Consider the following 22018-nt stretch of genomic DNA (forward strand, 5'->3'; position numbering starts at 1 on the left):
CATGTTTCTTTCCCCCTTCCTCTCTCTGTAAAATTAATAAAAACATATGTTTTTAAAAAGTCCATCGGGCCCTAGCCAGTTTGGCTCAGTGGATAGAGAGACGGCCTGCAGACTGAGGGGTCCAGGGTTGGATTCCGGTGGAGGGCATATGCCCGGGTTAGGGGCTCAGTCTCCAATAGGGGGCGTGCAGGAGGCAGCCGATCAGTGATTCTCTCTCATCATTGATGTTTCTATCTCTCTCTCCCTCTCCCTACCTCTCTGACATCAATAAAAAATATATTTAAAAAAATCAAAGAAAGTCCATTGGCGGGGAGCTAGCAAGTTGCAATTTGCCTTTTAGAAATATGAAGTAACTGAGGAAGGCTCTCCTCTGAGGCTAACGCAGCAAATTCGTTTCGGAGCTCAGTCACCTGGAGGCAAAGCATAGGGGCTTAAAAGTTGTGGTTTCCAGGCTACTGTATTTTAAAGCATATAATGATTCTTTTTTTTTTTTTTTTTTGATTTCCAAATACCTGAGCCTGGACAGTGCAGAAAGCAGCTGAATTTCTCTAACAGCTGATTTTCCACCTCTGTGCCCGTGAAGTGGAGGGTATTTCTCTGTGACCAAACAGCTTCTCCTCGATTGGGAGGTAAACCTTCTACTCTGCTTTTTAGAGTCAGGGTCAGCGCCTCCAGGGAGCCGTCCCACCAATTAGGCTTTCTGAATCTGATTAACACTGTGCCAGGGAACTGTCTGGTGTCTGACCTTGAGCAGCATGCTTCCCTACTTGCCTTTTATTTTTGGAAACATTTTTGCACAGCCTCGGACCCTCAGACTCACCCCGCAGCGGGCTGGATTGCATTAGCAGGCTCCTTTTATGAGTATCCGAAGGGTTGCAGCCCCAGTGACCTGTCATCTGTCCCCTCCCTGGCTTCCATGCTGATTCATTGATGAGCTGGCATCCAGGCCCCGCCTCCCTCCGAGTGGTCGGTGAGGTTGTGATCGCTCCAGGAGGGGGGATGCTGAGCTGAGCCTCCGCAGGTCCCTACAAGTGTGAAGGGCAGCCTGGTCTGTGCCACAGAAGAACTTGGGGACCATTCTGAGAAGCAGCCTTTTCTCACCACCCCGTTCCTCTTCTGTCTGTCTCGGCTTCTCTAGCTTTTTACAGGAATTTCCGATTGAGGCACTAACAGCTAATTCCACAGGAGTTGTGAGACAGCCTGTGACACAAACTGAGGAAGAAGTTTCCCCTCAGAGGCTGTCTCTTTTTTATTGGCAAAGACTTCTGGCTCTTCTCAGAGGAATACCTTGTTGCTTAAGATGAGTGGCTGTAGAAAACGGTGTAAACGTGAAATATTGAAATTTGCCCAGTACCTTCTCAGACTATTAACAGGTTCTCTTCATACAGGTAATGACTTTTTTATTTTTCTTCAATCGAGGCCGGGAGAGCGTGATCACGAAGTTGAAATGCAATAGGAAAGGCTCACTGTGTTTCTGTGTTGTGTTTATTCTGAATGTTGTCACTAACATACAGTTGGTGGGTGTTTGCTGAGATGCACGTTGCTAGCGATGTGTGCAGTGCAGCTTTCATTGAGGGTCGATCTGGATTCTGGGGATGTATTTTTCATGTTTCTGACAGGGTTGCCTTGCCGTTGAATGTGCCTCAGTCTAAGGAGGCAGTGTCTTCAGTGTGGAAGGAAATTTTTTAAAAAATGCTTGATTGTGTGAGGGGTTTTTCCCCTCTCTCCTGCTTGCTGCAGTTTACTGGGGAATCACATAGCTGTGTTTGGAGATTCTGCAGGTATTTAGCAATTCTGCAGGTACTTAGAAATTCTCAAATTCTTTGATCACTCTAATCCATAGATTATTTCTAGGATTTGGTCATACAGCAGAGCAGTGAGAGAGTTGAGGACATTTCTCTTGGGTTTGCAAAATGTGAAAGCAACTGAAGAGTAAATTGTCCATGAGAGAGGTTTGATATTTGTTTCATTGCAGGGGATTTCAGTGTTTAAAAATTTGCATGGTTGAAATAGAAACTCTTATCTAGATCTAAGTTTTTATAGCAAGGAAATATTTTTAAGATGTCCCCAATCATGAGCCTAAACTGATGGGCACCAGTTTTAGTGCCCATGAAATTTCTAGGCAATGCCTCATTAACATAGTGACAGGTGGGACCAAAACTACTTGTAATATGTTACAGAAATAGATATATTTCATAGACCACCAAACTTCTGACAGGCAAAGCTTGGCTAATATATTGCATTTTGATTTGATTCTCCCCATGAAGAACTATTGTATGTTTTCAGCTTATATCTATTTTCTTTAAGTAATGTGGAAGAAGAGTTTGTAACAAAATCTATACACTGTCAGGCTAGGCAAATGAGAGCAACATTTTCTCTAGGAAATATACTCTCTGGTTAATAAGAGAATTGCATATCTGATTGTACTGACAACCTGAGCAGGAAAAACAATTTTGAGACAGTGACTGTGAAAATCAAATGATTTCTGAGAGCATTATTAAGTATTAATAACTATAAAAGGGTTGTTATCAGATGCGAATCTTTAAGCAGTGCAAATTGAGGTGCTTGTTGATGCTTTTGGAGTAATCATTGAGATTCTTTATCTGACTTTTTGTCAACTTGGAGCTCAGGTGTATTTTTTCAATTGTAAATGTCTTTACATTTCTATTGTATAAACTTCCGTCCCTGTGACTCTGCTCTGTAGTATCAATGTGACCAATAATATCCATGTGGTGTTTGCTTTGATTATTCAGTTCAGGGTAGTGTGCCATTTGTGATATCATGTTTCATTGGATGATACTCAATATGTGACCTTTTATCTCACTATAAAATTAGAGAAATATTTTATAAAGAAAGCTGTCCATGAGGTTTCCATGGCAGTCTGTGTTTTGCTCTTTGATCAGGCAAGTTAAGGTTCTACCTGTGTCTGATTAGATTTAGGTGCAGGGCTGTGCCTCTCTTGCTAAGTCTGTGTATAGATATTTTAACTCCCGACTTAAAATAATTTTATGAAGATAGTAAATGATTGTGAAGTCATAGACCATAAGTATCGAATCCAAAGTAAAGTGGTTGTCAAGTGACTGGACAGTTATATAGAATATGAAGTTTATAGAAAGCTAGTAAGGCAGCAGTATTTTAAGCCTTATAGAATGCATATTTAAAAGTCAATAAAGATGGGATTCCTTCTCTTCTTTTTGAGCCACAGTAGGAAAAATATAAGAACTCTGAGAAGTAGAACAGACAGATTATGATAAAGTAGTAAGATTAATTTTTGACCTGGGAAATGTGATTACATCAACTTGTGTTTTGTGAAAATGCTTTTCGACTCAGTCTCTAATGCCAAATGTTGTAAAAATCCAGCCAGAATCTTTACAACTTCTCAAAATGCAACTTGGAAAAGCCAATTTATGTATTTACTAGAAGCAGTGATAATATGCACTGTTCATATTGCAAAATCTAATGTAAAATTCATTAGGGCACTTTCAAGTCCCTTAGCTAGTAATTAATGAAGAAGTAGGAAGCAGAGTTGAATTAGTTGTAAAAATTTGCTTTAAGGTTGGATATGCAGTCAGTTGCTAATTGTATCCTGAACAATCAACAAATATCTTGTAGTTATCAAAAATTTAAAGCAATATGAATATGCCTTGAATAATTTTATTTTTCATTTTATGAAGAAGCCCTTTATCCTCACTTTTCCAATTAAAGATGTGATCTGAGGAAATAGTGATTTTGTTTTACATTGGAAAACAGGTTGATTCTGAAATGCATAATCTGTATTGTTGACAGTTGCCTTTCATTTCATACCAAAATGCCCATGCCTTTACATGAACATAGAAGATTTGAAGTGCAAAGAAATGTTTATGGACACAAAATCGGCTTTGATATGTCTTATTAGGGTTATCACAAGTTAGGGGAAAACAGTTTTCTGAGAGCTTGTCATATAACTTTTGGCAATAACTAGGATCACATATCAATCAGTAATTTAATTGGTGATTTTCCCCCCAAATAATCTTTATGCTAGAGAGTGATAATTCAATGGTAAAGATTTGTCCAGATAAAATAAGATACTTTCATTTTACCAAAAACATTTTACATACGAGTACCATGGCAAATCACTTTCAAAGAGTGGGTTTTACAAACACATATATTTGCTGTATTTATCATGAAAATATGAGCATTGTTAAGACCCTTTGTTATAAATAATGCAACTCAGAAGTCCATTTGCAAATATAAGTTAACTAGAAGCCTGGTGCACGGATTCGTGCACTGGTGAGGTCCCTCGGCCTGGTCTGCAGGGATTGGGCTGAAACCAGCTCTCTGACATCCCCCGAGGGTTCCCAGATTGCGAGAGGGTGGTTCTTGGGTAACGGACCCCAGAATTGGGCTCCCTCCTCTCTGGTTCCGGGTGCACCACCTGAGAACCACAGCTGCCAAGTCATCACAGCTCGGCAGCTCCTGAGTTGAGGGTCTGCCCCCTGGTGGTCACTACACGTCATAGTTACTGGCCAGTGGGCCGGTGGGCCGGTGTGCCAGTCACTTAGGCTTTTATATATATAGATGTCTACCATGTTCAGTGTAGTGAGGTGCAATACAGAAATCAGTTATCTCAATATGAGACCTGCAGTTCCGTGTGCCATATTATATTCAGTTCTAGATAGGGTTCCTGGTAACCAGTATATCCTTGTACATTTAAATAAGTGGAGATAATCTATGAGGATTGTAATATGATGCTAGTAATATGAAACTTATTCTGTTGATGGGCAGTTTGTGTACCTTCGGAACCCACAGAATGTTTTATCATTTAAAAGCTGACCCATGGGGAAAGGATGAATAATATTACAGATATCAAATTTTGACTTCCTTCTTTATGTGTGAAATTTAGTAATGGAATGTTTTGTGGTACTTACTTGGAGGTTGTTTGGATATTTATTTATCAGTTCTCTATGTATAGTTTTCTTGAAAAATCAACACCTAAACACATTTTCCTGTTGGCAAGTGTTCCCAAAACGCACTTCTGGGTGGATACTGCCTGGAGCTCTGTTTCTGGCTTCAAGACTGCTATCTTCAGGTGTGGTGCAGTTTAACTCCCTGTCTAAGTGAACAAAAGCAATTTAATCAAAATATTAAGTTGCTGCTTAACTAGTGGGCTAAACTATTTCACATTTAAAGTAATTATACTATTAAAAGCATGTGATAAGTGTTCATCATTTCATCTAGTAGAGAACTTCAGATTAAAAGAGAGCATGAGAGCATTTGTTTCACACATTTGCATTGAGTGGTTTGTTCTGTGGATCAAGATAGTCACAAAAGGAATGATACAAATATTTAGATATCTTCATGTTGCATTTTTAAATAATATATATATATCCTATGATAAAGTAGTAAGATATATAATGAATATATATATATTTGTTGATTAAAAGATTTTAAATTGAATTTTAGAGAGAGATAGGAAGAGAGAATCATTGATGTGAGAGCAAAACATGGGTCAGCTGCCTCCTGCATGCCCCCTATCGTGGTTAGAACCTGCAACCCAGGCATGTGCTCTGACAGGGAATTGGACTGGCAACCTTTCAGTGCATGGTTGACGCTTAACCAACTGAGCCACACCATCCCGAGCATATTTCCCTGACCGGGAATGGAACCAGAGACCTCCTGGTGCACGCACTCTCAACACTGAGCATCACTGGCCAGGGCTAGTTTGCATTTTTAAGTGTGAAGAGAAAATAGTGACCCTTAGCAAAATCAGGTAACTAAGAAAGCCTGTCTCTAGTCACATGTAGCTTCCCTTTCTGTTCCCTTCTTTCCCTTCCAGGTTACCAGTCACAGGATCACATTGGCAGGCCCCTCTGACCTCCTCTTCTGCCTCCCCTCTCTGCCACATTTGAACACAGGACAGATGCATCTCAGGAAAAGGGTGTTTCTGAAGGCCTCACATAATTAAAAATTCACAAAACTCAAGTTTAATCCAGGCAAAAGATGACAGGTGTTTCTGTTTCCCAGTTCATATGGCCCTGACATGCAACAGTTGAATAAGCAGTTTATATTCCCTTCGCGTATCAGCTCTGAAATCATGCTAGTCTCGATTAATTTTAAAAAATTTATTCATATATTGCTGATAAAGTGAAATTAGATTTCTCACGGCACTATGTAAAATTCGCATTATTGAAATGCACATAAAATACCACCATTTATTAGTATACTCAGTCTTGTGCTTCTTCTACTGAAACCTGCCCTTAGGTAAGAAGAAAGCAAAGAAGGTTGGTGTCCTGTATACTTAATTACCAAAGAATATATGTCATTGCATGCTTTTCCCCCCAGCAGAGTTTACATTTTAAACTTTACCATAGGAATTATTTTGTCTTCTGTTAATGAATTTAACTTTTCAATTAGGAGTAAAGGTATATTTTGAGGGACTCAACATTTTGCCTAATCATCTCAAGGTCTGCCAATTGCTGTGAAATTAGGTTTAAGGGTTCCTGAATTAAATGGACAAAACACCTATCCATGCTAATTATGAGTTGCCTACACTTCAGAAGGAAATTTGCATGTTTGTAGCCTTATATTTTATATTCTTTACCCCATAAGTGGTATATTAGATAAATTTGTAGGGCTTAAATACCTCTTCCAGAGAGAAGCCTAGGTTTTTTTGTTTGTTTGTTTGTTTTGTTGTTGTTGTTTTATCATTGTGTGAACTTCAAAGTAGTAAGTCACCTGATCTCACAGTCTTTGACATATTCAACTCTTAAAACTCATTTGTAAGCTGATTGACCAAAATTATTTGTAAGCTGATTGACCAAATTACTCAATGTATTACATGTAGTCTGAAGGGAAGGGCTAATATTCAGAGAAGGAGCTGCTTTGCCCCTGTGGGTTAAAATAATTCGAGCTTTCTTTCTGAAAATGTCAGCAATTATACGTCAGTGCTTCATTTACATATTTGAAGAAGAAATATTCAAGTTTCACAATACAGGGCAAAGAGTGAGGCTATTATAGATTGACTGTGATATGTATTAGTTATATTCCTGACAGGAAAGAGAGCTCACACTCAGGAAAATAATGTAATTAAGGGCCATGTATGTGGTCAGGGCTTAAGGAAATTAACAGGAGGCATGTGACTCTGAAGCTAGTAAGAGCAGACCCCTGGAGGAGCAGGGGGTGGAACCCTTTGTGAACCCTGGAGAGGAAAACTCTATGCAGGGTGCTGATTTAGTCCAGGGACATGCCCAACGCATGGATACCTGATTGGAAGGGAGCTCAGGAAAAACAAACATGCTGTCCTACCTTCCTCCTACCCTCAGAGATTTTGCTAGTTTGCTTATTGGCTGACTCCATTCTTTCTAGCCAGTGGGAAAACTACTCTAAATATGAGTAGTAATAGTTATGGCAGTAATATTCTCATGGCTATATTATATTGTATTATATTATCCTATATAATAAAAGCAAATTGTCCCCTCGACTGGGAGTTCCACTGGAGTTCAATCACGCGCTATGACATGCGCTGACCACCAGGGGGCGGTGTGGAACATGAAGGACATTTGCAACATGGAGCTGGCAGAAGGCGGCAGTGCAGCTGGCCCCAATGGGCCCTGACAAGAGTGAGACAGTGGCGGGATGGTGGAGCAGGTGATTGGGCAGCGCCAGGCCAAGGCAGGTGTGAATGGGGCCCAATTGCCCTACCAATCACCCTGCAGATGACCAGCGGCAGCAGCAGGGAGTGGGGCCGCCTCCTAGCTCCCAGGCACTGAGGGAGCCAGGCAGATCTCAATGACTTAGGCCGAGGGGGGTGCATGGGGGCTCGGGGGCCCAGGTGCTGCCCAGGGCCCAGAGGTCATCTGGGACCTGCCTTTACATGCCAGATGCTCACACTTCCATTGCCAGCCAGGCTTAGGGACCACACCTGTGCACAAATTTCGTGCACCAGGCCTCTAGTATTTATATAAGTAATAATATTCTTATGGCCATATTTATGATTTTAGATTCATCCATAGCAATTGCCACTGACCAGGATTTCTTCATTTAACATTACTAACATTGGTGACATAAGCTTCCTTCAAAAGATATGGAAAGTGGCATGAGGGAGCTAATCATATCCCTGGGCGATGTGTCAGGTTCTGGTCATAGTACCTTATCTTCCACTGTCATTGTGTATCTTTTACTTTGGCCACATACCTTCTGTCCAAAATTTCTCTGCACATTCCTTAAACTTTATGAGTAAAATAAACCTACACCTTCAAACAAATTGACTCTGTTTTCTGAGGGAATTTCACTGTAATTAGCCTAATTAAATAACACATGAAGACGGAACATTTGTCCTATAGGAAGATGGTATTCCAACTGAGTGCGATATGGTCATGGCTTGTGGTTGCTGGGTATGATGATGGCTTTTCTTTGGTAAAGTATATTTCCTCTTCAAGCCCCTTTTGCCAGCACTGGGATACATTTGTGGGTTGGGAGGGGAGGAGCTATAATCTGAAAAGCTTCTCTTCATTATAGAAGAAAGCAAAGTCCAACTGGCCATAACAGAAATCAGCATCGATATATTTTGTGCAGTATATGCCAAGCAATTTGACAAACAGATTTGTTTTTATCAAGTACTGCAAAGTGGCTCCATACTTGACACTGTCCATTTCTCCTCATGCTACTGCAGTCGATTCAGATTGTCTCAAGATGTTCCATGTTTGAAACGAAAGTTCACTTTACTCCGTTAAAGGGGGATTCGTAGGACTGCGCCAGATCAACGTTCAATAATGGCTGAGGAGAGCCTATCAGTCACTGTTTCAGGGAGGGTGAGTCAGGGAGAAAAACTGAATGGTGGCGGCGTGGGAAGATGAGAACTCAGCCAAATCTAGGTTGGAGGAGTCAACTCATGAAAAGCATTCCATCATTTGACAGCTTTCTTACCTGTCTCACATCTGGCTCTGTTTTGCTTCCTCTAATGTCTTTTCATCACCATCTTAATGACCATAACAAGAAGATTACTTTAAAAACAAAAAAGGAATTTGAGAATGTGCTCAGGGAGAGCTGCTATCTCTGCTCAACCCCTAGTTATGTTTCCAAGGGCAGCAGCCCACACAAACGGAGGCTGAGGAGCCTCCGGTCGGAAAGCCAACTCCCTCCCCAACCCTACAGCTGGGAAAATCATCCATCTGCTCTGAGCTGGGGCAACTCATCTGTGCAATGGGGATATTCCTACTCGTATTTCTAGTGCTGGCAGGCATCCAACAAATGCTAACTTTTGTCATTATTACTGAGTTGGTATTTATAGAATGCTCTGTTTTTGTTATTATTCAAATGAAATCTTCTCCAAAAGTAATTGGAATCTAATCATTATTATGCTGCCTGGTACTGGGAATAAACAAAAAATAACCTATATAAAAGATTTCAATTTTAAACTCTTTTGTCATTTTATTAGTTTTTAATAACTATCATTGCCTTTTATTCATTCAGCTAAGATATATTAAGTGCTTTTAAGGGCTGAGTCCACGGTTTTGTGAAGCTATCCTTTCACTGTCCCCACCTGCCCCCACGTTACTCTGTCAGCAGAGCTAATAAATGTGGAACAGTTAACTCACCAACATGTGCTAAGATTTCCAAATGGAGAGCAGACCTATCTCTTGTGTTTTTTTGTCAAAGAGAGGCAAGGACAGTGGGTAACCTAGGTGAGGCAATACACCTTTAAAATATGTTCCTTTGACAAAATTAGAGGGAAAGAGGCTGGAAAAGGGGGAGCCACAAGGGAAAGGTGAGGAAGCAGCTGGAAGAGAGGATCTGTGAGATTAATTTTAGGAGGGGGAAGTTTTGCTGAAAAGCTCAATTGCCCAGACTACCAGATTGCTGCAGAAACTATCAGCAAAGCCCTCCAGAAGGTTCTATTCCTTATCCAGAGAAATACTTTTGTGGCTTGGTGAGTGATCAGGTAGTGAATGTTCCATGCTCAGATCCCATTTTTCCCCCTTGAACCTGTCTTCACCCTCTGATGCTCATTGCTTTCCTTTTTTCTTTTTTTTTGAGCACTCATAGTACGAGTTGTCTATCCCTTATTGTTCTGCATTTAATTACTCATCAACCCTGTGTTATTTAACAGATTCGGGTGTTAGAGTCCTATCTCAAATAGATCTGGATCTTACAAAGGACATAAAGAATATTTAATTCTCCAACTCTACCCTAATGCAGAGTTTACTGTATAGTAGCCGCACAAAACATAAATTTGCAGGAGGATATCATAAAAAGGAATCTGTTTCTTCCTTTAGATAATTTAATGCATTCCTTTCTGAATCATGTTTTCAGACTGGGTATTTCTCAGAATCCAACTGTATCTTTTGTTTGACTCTGCAGTTCTCCCTCCTCAAACTCAGCCTTACTCTGAAGAGCTGTGTGATGGCTTCAGTTCTCAACTCAAATATCATCTTAGCCATTTCCTGACCATCCAATCCAAAATAGCCCCTCCCATAATGACTTTCCTTTATATCACCTTTGGACCATTTCTCTTACAGACGGGGTAACCAAAATTGGGGCACTATGAGAGTCAGAGGCAATCTTAATAATCACAGCAGGAATACAGACATCAATCAAGACTGTCCCAGACAAACAGACAGATGGTCGCCCTCTCAGTAGAAAGTTCCACTTTCTGAAATGTTTTAGATTATTTTACAAGTGCCTATAACACTGGAGTATAAACTCCTTATAAGGATCATGCTTATTTTCTCCATTATTGTAATCCAGTGCCTAGACCAGATGTGGGCAAACTACGGCCCTTGGGCCGGATCTGGCCCATTTGAAATGAATAAAACAAAAAAAAAAGACCGTACCCTTTTATATAATGATGTTTACTTTGAATTTATATTAGTTCACACAAACACTCCATCCATGCTTTTGTTCTGGCCCTCCGGTCTAGTTTAAGAACCCATTGTGGCCCTCGAGTCAAAAAGTTTGCCCACCCTTGGCCTAGACGGTGCCTACTGCATACTTGAAATTATGACTTAGCTGCATACCGGTGCTTTTTAGAGGACAAGCCTACAGCATGTCTAGCCTCTGTTTCTCTATATGTCTTCCCAGTGTGCTTGGGCTGTGATTGTTTGCCTCTATCACTTCTGATCTTGTCCACAGCAGCTACTCATTCTAATCTCTGCTGTGGTTCTGCAGCTTTCTTATCTCTGCCCAGTACTTCTTCCAGTAATAGAAACTGTTGTGGATAATCCAGAGCCCTGGAAGTCTGAGTTCTCTCGAGTTGTACACAGAGAAGATGCAACTGCACATTTTTAAATAGGGGTAGCTTCTGTATACTGGCTCATTTGTTTCAAAAGTCATATATGCTATAGTTGATTTATGTATAAATGTCTATTTGTATTTTCACATTTTCTATAATTAACATACATATGTATAATGATTGTATATTAATGTTTTTAAAATAGAAATGTATACGTTCTTCCAATCTTTAACTATAGCAAATCTGTTCAGATCCCATTTCTTCCACCTTGAACCTGTCTTCACCCTCTGATGTGCATTGTTTTTCTTTTTTTTCTTTTTTTGAACACTCATAGTATGAGTTGTCAATTCCTTATTGTTCTGCATTTAATTACTCATCAGCCCTGTATTATTTAACAGATTCAGGTGTAACAAAAATATAACACTTTGGATGTACCGCAGCTTTAGAAGAATTATCAAAAATACATATTATTTGAGTTTCAGTTGATCTGTTTTCCATCTGCATTTTCCTTCTTCAGTTAGCTTATAACTTTGAATAAATTCTAAGTTCCCCTAGCTCAGTATCACTGCCTTTACAATGGGAAGATTTCCATCTTGCAGGATGACCAGGTTAGGATAAGGGTCTTAACACCTGTCAAATCAGTCATGTTCCTCTTTTATAATACATCATTTAGACACCTAGAGCCTGTGTTATTATGGGGTATACATAAAAGAATTTCCCAACCATCTTATAATCCCCTGAGCCAATCAAAAGTCAAAAGGCTTCAAAGAGCTATGAAGCCAGTTCTATAAAAGGCTTTTAGAACTTTAAAGATAAGTTTTATGCTCGGTCTACTAAAGTTCCCTGGGGGGGAAACTATAGAGTCAACTTCTAGGCATGAACCCAAATACATGCAAATGTGCCTTCCAGCAATGCCCTCCTAGCCTATCTCCCAGTAAAAGCACAGTCTGGGATCTCTGAAGGTTAAGAAGCTTGTTCAAGCTCAAATAAGCTCAAGTTCACAACACAGTGGCAATAACAAAGACAAAAGTATGTATATCATGGTACTTACATAAATAGTTGTGTTGGAATATATTATTGGGTCACAGATATATAAAATCTCAATGGACCATAAAACTCATTTGGTCTGAACTCTTTATTTTCCGAAGAGAATATTGGGGCCTGAGTTACTCAAGTGGTTTTATGAAGGTCCTGAGAGCTAGATCTGTTACTAGTTCATTACATTACCATAGAAGCACAATGTCCTCACAAGCTTATATTGTGGTAAGTGCCTATGCCGGTGGCTTGGGGTGATAGCAGTACCTGATCTTGGCAGCCAAGAAGACCTGAACTGAAATCTTGACCCCATTTCATCTTAACAGATGACATTGGGCAAATTTACATTCTCCCTATGATACCTGTTTCCTCATTATAAAATTTAAGTGATCTCCATTTAAGCTGCCACCAGGTAATTTTTAAAACCAGCATTTTTAAGGATAGTAGTTGGGATCAGAAGTCATTCAAGTAGTCTTAAGGCCTGTTTTAGACACCAGTAAATCAGTGCCAGGTCCAGGAACTAACACCACCCAGTTGTTTTGGAGTCCTAAGAAAAGGTCAACATATACTCAATTTATACCAATTTAAAACTTTCAAATAGAAATAGAATATCTGACTCAAAGGCCTTCAAAACTGATAAAATTTCAAGCCTGTATACTTAGAGGGTTTTAATTTAATATTCTTATCAAAAATCCTCTCTGACCTAAAAATGCCAGATAATTTCTATATTGTATATCGTGTATATTCATGTATATTTTTGCTAAAAATTTGTGAGTCTAAAGTTCTTGCATTTAAAAAAATCAGCAATTAAATAAATATTTTTCTCCATTAAAAGGCAAGATTAATAACTGTATTCAGAAACACAATGAAAATTAAAAATTAGAATGACCCTCTTGATTTTTTTAAATTATTTATGAAATATAAGGAGATGGGAAGTATACATAGATATTAAAATAATATATTTAGCAAAGCCAAATTGATATAATTTATTAATATATGTTTTAAGACCAGTTATTACCAATAAAATCAGATCACGCTGGAGAAGTATTTTTTTTATATAAAGGTGTCTTGATATTCACAACAGACTCCTTTTTTATTATTGATTTTTTACAGAGAGGAAGGGAGAGGGATAGAGAGTCAGAAACATCGATGAGAGAGAAACATCGATCAGCTGCCTCCTGCACACCTCCTACTGGAGATGTGCCCGCAACCAAGGTAAGTGCCCTTGACCGGGATCGAACCTGGGACCTTTCAGTCTGCAGGCCGACGCTCTATCCACTGAGCCAAACCGGTCAGGGCTGGAGAAGTATTTTATTATGAAATATGAATTTCAAAAATTTTATAATCAATGAATAACTGAAGAATACACAATAATATACTCTCAGAGTTCTGGACAAGAAAAACAGTGGTTGACCATGTGAATTCAGCCCCTTCAAGACTCTAAGAATTTAGGTGAATGGTATTTTTTCTTTTGTTTTTGTTCCATTTAGCATGATACTAAAATTTTTATTTAAAATTAAGCATTTTTTTCTTTTTACTTGTGAGACCTTATACTCCGTGTCGTGACCCCTGTAAAATGATATACCCGTGTTTGATAGACGGCTTCACCAATCATTAGCCGTATGGACAGTTACTTTACCTCTCTTAGGCTCAGTGACCTCATAAAAGGGGATGATGACAGTGCCACCCATATAAAGATTTTTGCTAATCATGCAAATAATGTAAAGATTTAAGGTCTCATTGTAAGACAATGCACTTGTCCAGTAAAAGATGTTTTATAAGTTCATAAGTTCATCGAGTGTTTATTGTGACAATTTTTCTGGCACACTCAGAGGGCATGTTCAAGATGCATAAAACACCAGCTGCTTCATAAAGAAGCTTAACATTTAATAACCGAGTTAAAACATATATTAAAAGCCTGACTACAGACTTGAATGTGTTATGTGCCAGGTGAGATGTATGGAGAGTGTATTAGTAGAATTCAGAGATAGTCCACTTTATGTTGGTTTCAAGAGCCACATTCTTAATGGTGGAAGCATTTAAGCTAGGTTTTAGCAGCTATGGGTTTGGAGGTGCTGAGCTGGTGATTGGACCTCCCAGATAGAGCAGAGAAACAAAGGGAATAGCCTATATAATAAAAGGCTAATATGCAAATTGACCAAACAGAGGAACAACTGGTCACTATGATGCACACTAACCACCAGGGGGCAGACGCTCAATGCAGGAGCTGCTCTCTGGTGGTCAGTGTGCTCCCACAGGAGGCCATAGTGTGAGTTGGACCGTAATGCCAGCGAAGCCCAGTGTTTGGGAGAACTGATTGGTTGTGGATTGGGGGGAAGTGGTGGGGTGTGAGTACATTGCAGTGAAACAGGCTATCCTGCAGGCCTTAGAGCGGGGACAAGCTGCCATCACTGTAGCAATGTCTTCAGAAGCCCAGATGGCAGCAGATGGCTCCAGTGGACTGACTGCAATGCTAAAGTCGAGAGGCACTAATGGCCTGGACGTGGAGAGACAAGGACAATAAAAAGGTAGATTCAAGAGCACCCTGAACAGGTTGAGCAGCCTTTCCATTTGCAGTGCTTGTGAGGCACCTTCTGTGATAATATAGCAGTTTTCAAACAGCTTTAAAAATATCCTGAAGTGCTAGAATATGAGTATTCTAATTATATACCCCTTGAGTTAAAATAGAGTTCTTCAAAGCAAATCAGGCTTGATACCTTTTGCAGTTTAGGCCTTTTTCATGTGCATTTGTTGGCTAAAAGCAAAAATCTTTAACTTTACATCTCTGTTTTATTCTATGAGCTATTTTCATAACCTATATCTTCAACCTTAGTTTAAAGTACTTCTACAGATATCCATTATCTTTGCAAAGATATTTGAGTCACTTTTCTTCCAATATGTATTTTGGAAGATTAATGGGTGAAAAGACATTTAATTCAGTTTTATGTGTTCCTTAAGAAATCTCAATCATATATTTCACAAGAAATCTGCTTCTTTCTTAAAAATAACTCTTTGTTGTTGTTATAAAGTGAGATTGCTACATAAATTATATCATCTTAGCTGATATATTTAAGGAAATACTCAGTATTTCATGTGTGATATCCAGAGTTATACAAGTTTGCCTCATAACATATATTTTCCAACTTTATTGATTTCCATCTTTCCAAATGCAAGTGATGATAAATAAGGGTAAAACACAAAATACTCCATATATAGGAAGACAAGAGTGGGCTAAAAAATCTCATAAATCTTTTTTAAAAAACAGAGTTACATAGCATAGAGTAGACCTCAACCCCAGGGCTGATTTATTCATTTGTGACTGAGTATGATGTTCCTTTAATAAATATATTTCTATTGACAGAGTATTTTAGACATAGTTACATTTGAATTTGGACTAATTAAAAGAAGCAGGAGCTATCTCTGCTAAAATGAGAAGAGGAAATTAGATCTTCTGTCCATCTAAAAATAATCAGTCTTTACCAAAATCAGGCCGGTGAGTATCCTCACCAAAATTTCCAAGGGAGGAGTCGTTTCTAGACAAGATTTGAGGAAGACTGAGGGAGAAGCAAGATGGCGGCGATATAGGCAGACGAGTCCCAGGTCTTGTCCCGGAGCAAACGGAGTAAGCAGCTGAAACTAATAACACCCACCCCGAATTGGCAAATTTACTCAGCTGGTGAGACGGTTTGCAGCTGGGAAGGGCAGACCTCCCCTGGAAAGGTTAAAAACCAGGGATCTGGGCAGGAAAGTTTGCCAGACCTGAGCCCAGAGGGTCGGAGGGAGACCGCATGGCAGACAGCCGCGTCTCTTGGGACAGACACAGACCCTGACCAGGGTAAGGAGTTCCGCGGGTTTGCTGGCGCCAGGAGATTTGAGATTTGGATTTTGTGATTGCGGAGAACTGAGACTAAAGGGGGCATCCTGAGGAACTGATCAGACCATGCAGTGCCCATAAGAGAGGAGCGTTTCCCAGACCATGCAGTGCTGGTAAGAGAGGAGCGTTTCCCAGACCGGTAAGAGAGGAGCGTTTCCGCGGCCGGCCGGTGTTTGTCTGTTTCTTTGTTTTCACTGAACCCTGCTCATAGGACAGTTCGGATACAGACACTCACCTGTGCTGAAGAGAGGGTGAAGGTGCAGACGAGGGGAATCTGGGGAGAGGCTGAGGAAAGAGGGGGAGCCGGAGGAGGTGGCAGCGAATTGAGTGCTGAGACCCCCCTGGGCCCAGGACTGGGGCAGCCATTCCTCCAGAGGGTAGAATTCCTCCCCCCAGCCCCCCAGGCAAGGAGCACAGCCACACCCAGATTCCACCCTGTATGAGATAAAGGATTAAAACAAGCTGATTAGTCCCTGGGAGTTACCAGGGTCTGGCCTATAGAGGGATTTTCAGTCCCACCAACAACACAGAGCAGGGTAAGGATTAAAAAAGGATAGAGAAGCTGTATAGCCTCAGAGGCCAACCCAAAAACACTGCCACCCAGAGGCTGAGCCACAAACTGACTCTTAGGGGAATACAAATTAAGGCAGACTGGATCACAAATACGGCCTGCTTTAAAATCAGGACTGTGATTTACAACACGGAGGAACAGTGTAATGCAGGCAAATTCAACACTCTCCTAAATACCTGGCAGGACTAAGGCGAACCAGGCTGAAGAGTAGAAGAACCGAAAGACCATCACTACTGCAAATTTTTTCTTTTTCTTTTTCTTTTTAATTTTTTCACCTTTTTACTAAGAAACCAATTTTTTTTTCTCTTTTTCTTCTTTTTCCATCACCTGATTTTACCCTTTCAATTACCACATTTTTATTTTTAACCAGTATTATTACTGCTACCATTTTACCATTTTTTAAAGTGCCATTTTATTTTCTCTTTATTTTTTGGGGGGATTAGTGTTCTCCATTCTATTTTCATCGTTCCTTTAGCATTAATTTTCCCTATCTCAATTCCACCTCTTTGCTAAAACCCTCTTCCTTACTTTTCCCCTTTTGGTGTCCTGTTTCTCTTACCCTATTCCTGCTCCAGACTTTCCCAATTCCCTCTTTTTACCCCCTGTCTAATTCCACCCTACTTATATATCCTATTTCCAATCTACTGCTCTAAATCCTTATACACCTATTCTTTATCCTTCTTCACTTTCCAAACATTTTTTTCTCTCTTATCTTTCTATTGTTTTCTTGATTGTTGAATATATTGGGTTTTTTTTTTAATTTTTTTATTTGTTTGTTTGTTTTGTTTTGTGTTTTTTCTTCTTTTTTAGGACTGGTTGTGAGGTTGTTTTTCTTTTTCTTTTTCTTTTTCTTTTTTTTTTTTTCTGCTGGTTTTTCCCTTCCCTCCCCCACCCCACCCCGGTTATTTTTGTGCTTCTGTTTTCCCTTACCCCTCTGGATATTATTGGTGGTTTGTAGTTTGCATTCATCTCCAGGGATCTGTTGCTGGAATTTGTTGAGATTAGTGGCAGTTCTATTGGAGTTTGCTCCTCATACCAATAGTCTCTTCCCCGCTTCTACTTCATTCTCTTTTTTCGCCCTCTTTTTTTCCCCCCTCTTTTTTCCCAATTCTATTTTTGCACTCCTTTTTTGTTTGTTTTTTTCTTATTTTTCTTTTCTGTTCTCTCTTTTATCTTCTTCTCTTCTTTCTCCCTTATCCCCTAATTCTCTTAATTTGGGTGGTCACCTTTATTTGGGGTTATTAATATTGTGAATATACTTGTGTTCAGTGCCTGGTACGTTGTGCCTTGCTCTATTGTATTTTGTGCCTTTAAATCAACGCAGCAGATCCAAGCAACAGCAGCCCCCTGATCACCGCAGCCTCCTGATCACCACAGCCTCCTGATCACCACACCCTCTGTCTGTGGAACAGCAGCTGTACGTGAAGCCTCCCCCCACCAGCCAGAAGAGCCAACACAGCTGTGAACAACACCCACCAGAGGAGCTGCTGCAAACTGGAAAGCAGCTGCTACCGCAACCGTCTGAGCAGCAACCACAACCCAAGGAGCCCCTGCCACCCAGGGAGCAGCCACTGAACATCTCAACATCTACATATGTCAGCGAGATCAAACATGGGTAGGCAAAGAAACCCCCAAAGGAAAGAAAAGGAGGACTCGCCAGAAAAGCAGCTAAGTGAGACAGAGATATGCAACATGACGGAAAAAGAATTCAGAATAAGGTTCCTAGAGTACATGCACCAGATGTTCAAGAAGCAAGAAGAAACAGATGAAAAACTCAACTACTTATGCAAGAAGCTAGAAGAAACAGATGAAAAAATCAACAACTTAAGTAAGTCCCAAGAAGAAATGAAGAGTGACATAGCTTCAATAAAAAACTCCATTGAAAGTATCAACAGTAGACTGGGAGAAGCGGAGGACCGAATTAGTGAATTAGAAGACAAGGAAGCAAAACACACTCAAACTGTACTGCAAATGGAGAAAAAAATTAAAAGACAGGAGGAGAGCCTAAGGGAGCTTTGGGACAACATGAAACGAAACAACATACGAATAATAGGGGTGCCAGAACAACAGAAAGATGAACATGGATTAGAAAACCTATTCGAAGAAATAATATCAGAAAACTTCCCTGAGGTGGGGAAGAAAAAAGTCACACAAGCCCAGAGAGTCCCAAACAAGGTGAACCCGAAAAGACCCACACCAAGACACATCATAATTACCATGGCAAATGTTCAGGATAAAGAGAGAATCTTACAGGCTGCAAGAGAGAGACGGAAAGTAAGATACAAGGGATCTCCCATTAGATTATCAAATGATTTCTCAACAGAAACACATCAGGCCAGAAAAGAATGGACGGAAATCTACAAAGTGATGCAAAGCAAAGGACTGAATCCAAGAATACTCTATCCAGCAAGGCTATCATTCAAAATTGAAGGGGAAATAAGAAGCTTCACAGACAAAAAAGGGCTAAGGGAGTTTATCACCACCAAGCCAGCCATGCAAGAAATGCTAAAGGGACTGGTGTAAAAAGAAGAAATATCAAGCTCAGAAAGAAAACAGCCACACACACACACAAAAAAAGAAATGGCTACAAACAAGTACCTTTCAATAATAACTTTAAATGTAAATGGACTAAATGCTCCAACCAAAAGACATCGAGTGGCTGAATGGATAAAAAAACATGACCCATACATCTGCTGTCTACAAGAGACCCACCTCATTAGAAGGGACTCACACAGACTGAAAGTGAAGGGATGGAAAAATATCTTTCACGCAAATGGAAAGGAAAAGAAAGCTGGGGTAGCAATACTTATATCTGACAAAATACATCTCAAAGTGAAGGCCATAACCAGAGATAAGGAAGGCCACTTCATAATACTAAAGGGATCAATACAACAAGAAGATATAACCCTGGTAAACATATATGCACCCAATGCAGGAGCACCCACATACATAAGAAAACTTCTGGAAGATATCAGGGGAGAGATCGACAACAATACAATCATAGTAGGGGACTTTAATACACCACTGACATCACTGGATAAATCCGCTAGACAAAAACTCAGCAAAGAAACAGCAATCCTAAATGACTCACTAGATCAGATGGACTTAATTGACATCTTCAGAACACTTCACCCCACAGCTGCGGAATATACATTCCTCTCAGGTGCTCATGGGACATATTCAAAAATAGACCACATATTGGGTCACAAGCAAAGTCTCCACAAATTCAAGAAGATTGAAATCATAAAAAGCTTCTTCGCAGACCACGATGGCATAATGTTAGAAATAAACTACAATAAAAACAACCCAAAATACTCAAACACTTGGAAGCTGAATAGCATGTTATTAAATATTGATTGGGTTACCGATGACATCAAAGAAGAAATTAAAAACATCCTGGACACTAATGACAATGAAAACACAACAATCCAAAACCTCTGGGACACAATGAAAGCAGTCCTGAGAGGAAAGTTTATAGCTCTACAGGCCTATCTCAAGATTTGAGGAAGACTTATCCAGGTCATGGTTTAACTTTGGAAATGTCACTCTTAAATTTATTGTCAGGTAATTGAGTGAGGAAGATGATACAAAATTCATCTCATATGCTGTTTTATCTTTGTTAAAAGGGAGGTTCTTATTAGGGCTCAAAAGTCACCTAACTCTGAGAAGTAAAAGACAAAAGTGTCACAAATGTTGGTAATGAAAAGAGCTGGTAAAGACAGTGACTTCTAGAGGTCAGAAATGAGAGGCAGTGGTTCTTCAATCTACTCCCACCAGTTTGCAGAGGAGGCCAAGTTCATTGAGTGCTATGATTCTTGGCATAGTTGTTTCAGTGTAGATGTTGGACCAAATTTACTTAGTGATTTAGGAGCCATGCTCCAGTTAGAACCCTGTTCTCTGGCTAAGAACTCCGTTCCCTCTGATAGAGTCTAGACTGCAAGTCTTCTTAGTATATGATGCTAACATTGATAGAAGGAAGCTGATTTTACATGGCACTTACACTTGGCATTGAGTTTGATCACATAACAAGGAAGTCCCTTTTCGTGTTTGATTTCAATCTTTTGATAGCCTCAGTGGACATTCTGAGTTATTGCAAATATATCTTTGTGAACACTCAAAAACCTGGGACTTTCTATATTTAATAAGAGAACAGATCTGAGCTCAGTTTTCAGCAAGGAAATAATATAAATCTAACTTTTGAAAACATACCCACATTTTGTTTAGAAGGTATTTTGCATGTATTTTAATTTATAGAAAAAATAATTTTATGAGGATGAAATTTTTATTTTATCATAACTGTACATTTATTTAGCTAAATTGATTTTAAAACATTACCGCAGAGGTTACACAGATACAGTAAAACTCATGGAGGAGGTTCTACATGGAATACAGATACTCCACCACCATGAGTGGGGTCCACAATTGAATGAGCTTCAGACACTTCTGTAGGCACAGGATTGTCATCCAGAGATGCAAGTGGTACAGTGTAGGGTGAAAATCCCTGGAATAAGAGCAAAAAGAGAGTTCTAATTCTTGATTTGCTGGGTAAGGAAACTCAACCCTAACTTCATTTTTCGAAGGTACATGAGGGAGGTTACAATTAGAAAAATCTAAGCATACTTCAGTTCTGCATTCTAAGATAAGTGATAACACACTGTCTTCAAAATGTCATATTCAAAAAAATTAAGAAACATGACCCACTCATAACCACTAGGGACTAAATTACACCATGATCATCATACATTATTCCCAAAAAAGGGTTACTTTTACTCAGAAGCATAAAGATCAATTTAACCCTCTAGAATGTTTATTTGAATTAGATATAGAGAACACTCACATCCATGATCCTGTAGAAGTAAAATAGTTCAAGGGTATGCATGCATGCACACACACATATGTACACAGACACACAATCTTGCCTGATCTGTGAATTTGATGTCTGTTGGGGCAAAGTTTCTGGGTACTAGTCTAAGAACAAATTTAATGAGGATCTAAGTCAGTAAGTACAGCAAAATGCTGTATTATTTTAATTCTGCTCATAGTCATTAATATTCCCCAGTCTAAAACTGATTTGTTGTTAGAATTTTTAATGCCAAAGTGTTTAAATGATTGACTTTGCTGATAAGACATCGTTTTATCTTCATTCCTGTTTTCAAATGCTTCCTGCAAGGCATAAGATGTGCTGATGCCTTTGAATCTTAAAACGAGTTGGGATTTTTAAAATCTTGTATAAAATCTTGTGTAAAATATTTTGTTGGTTAACTTCCATGTAAAATTTAATTAGTCCTTCAGTAACATTGACTACAACTCAGTCAAGTAGAAATGATAG

General features: G+C 39.5%; 1 protein-coding gene across 2 annotated transcripts in view; it reads left to right on the plus strand.

Moving 5' to 3' along the window:
- The window catches only part of KCNIP4 (potassium voltage-gated channel interacting protein 4), a 948564-nt gene that overhangs the window by 190890 nt on the left and 735656 nt on the right, over positions 1-22018 (plus strand). The window contains exon 1 of one of the 2 annotated variants that reach the window (XM_070398733.1): positions 1050-1388. The exons of the other annotated variant lie outside the window; for it this stretch is intronic. Within the exon in view, the coding sequence (XP_070254834.1) occupies positions 1301-1388 (88 nt within the window). The 5' untranslated portion in view covers positions 1050-1300. Of the gene's footprint in view, positions 1-1049; positions 1389-22018 lie in introns of those variants that run through there. 2 annotated transcript variants of the gene reach the window in all.

The sequence above is a fragment of the Myotis yumanensis genome, unplaced genomic scaffold (genome assembly GCF_028538775.1).
Source record: "Myotis yumanensis isolate MYYU_CA2020_CCGP unplaced genomic scaffold, mMyoYum1.0.hap1 SCAF_1, whole genome shotgun sequence".
NCBI classification, from domain to species: Eukaryota; Metazoa; Chordata; class Mammalia; order Chiroptera; family Vespertilionidae; genus Myotis; species Myotis yumanensis.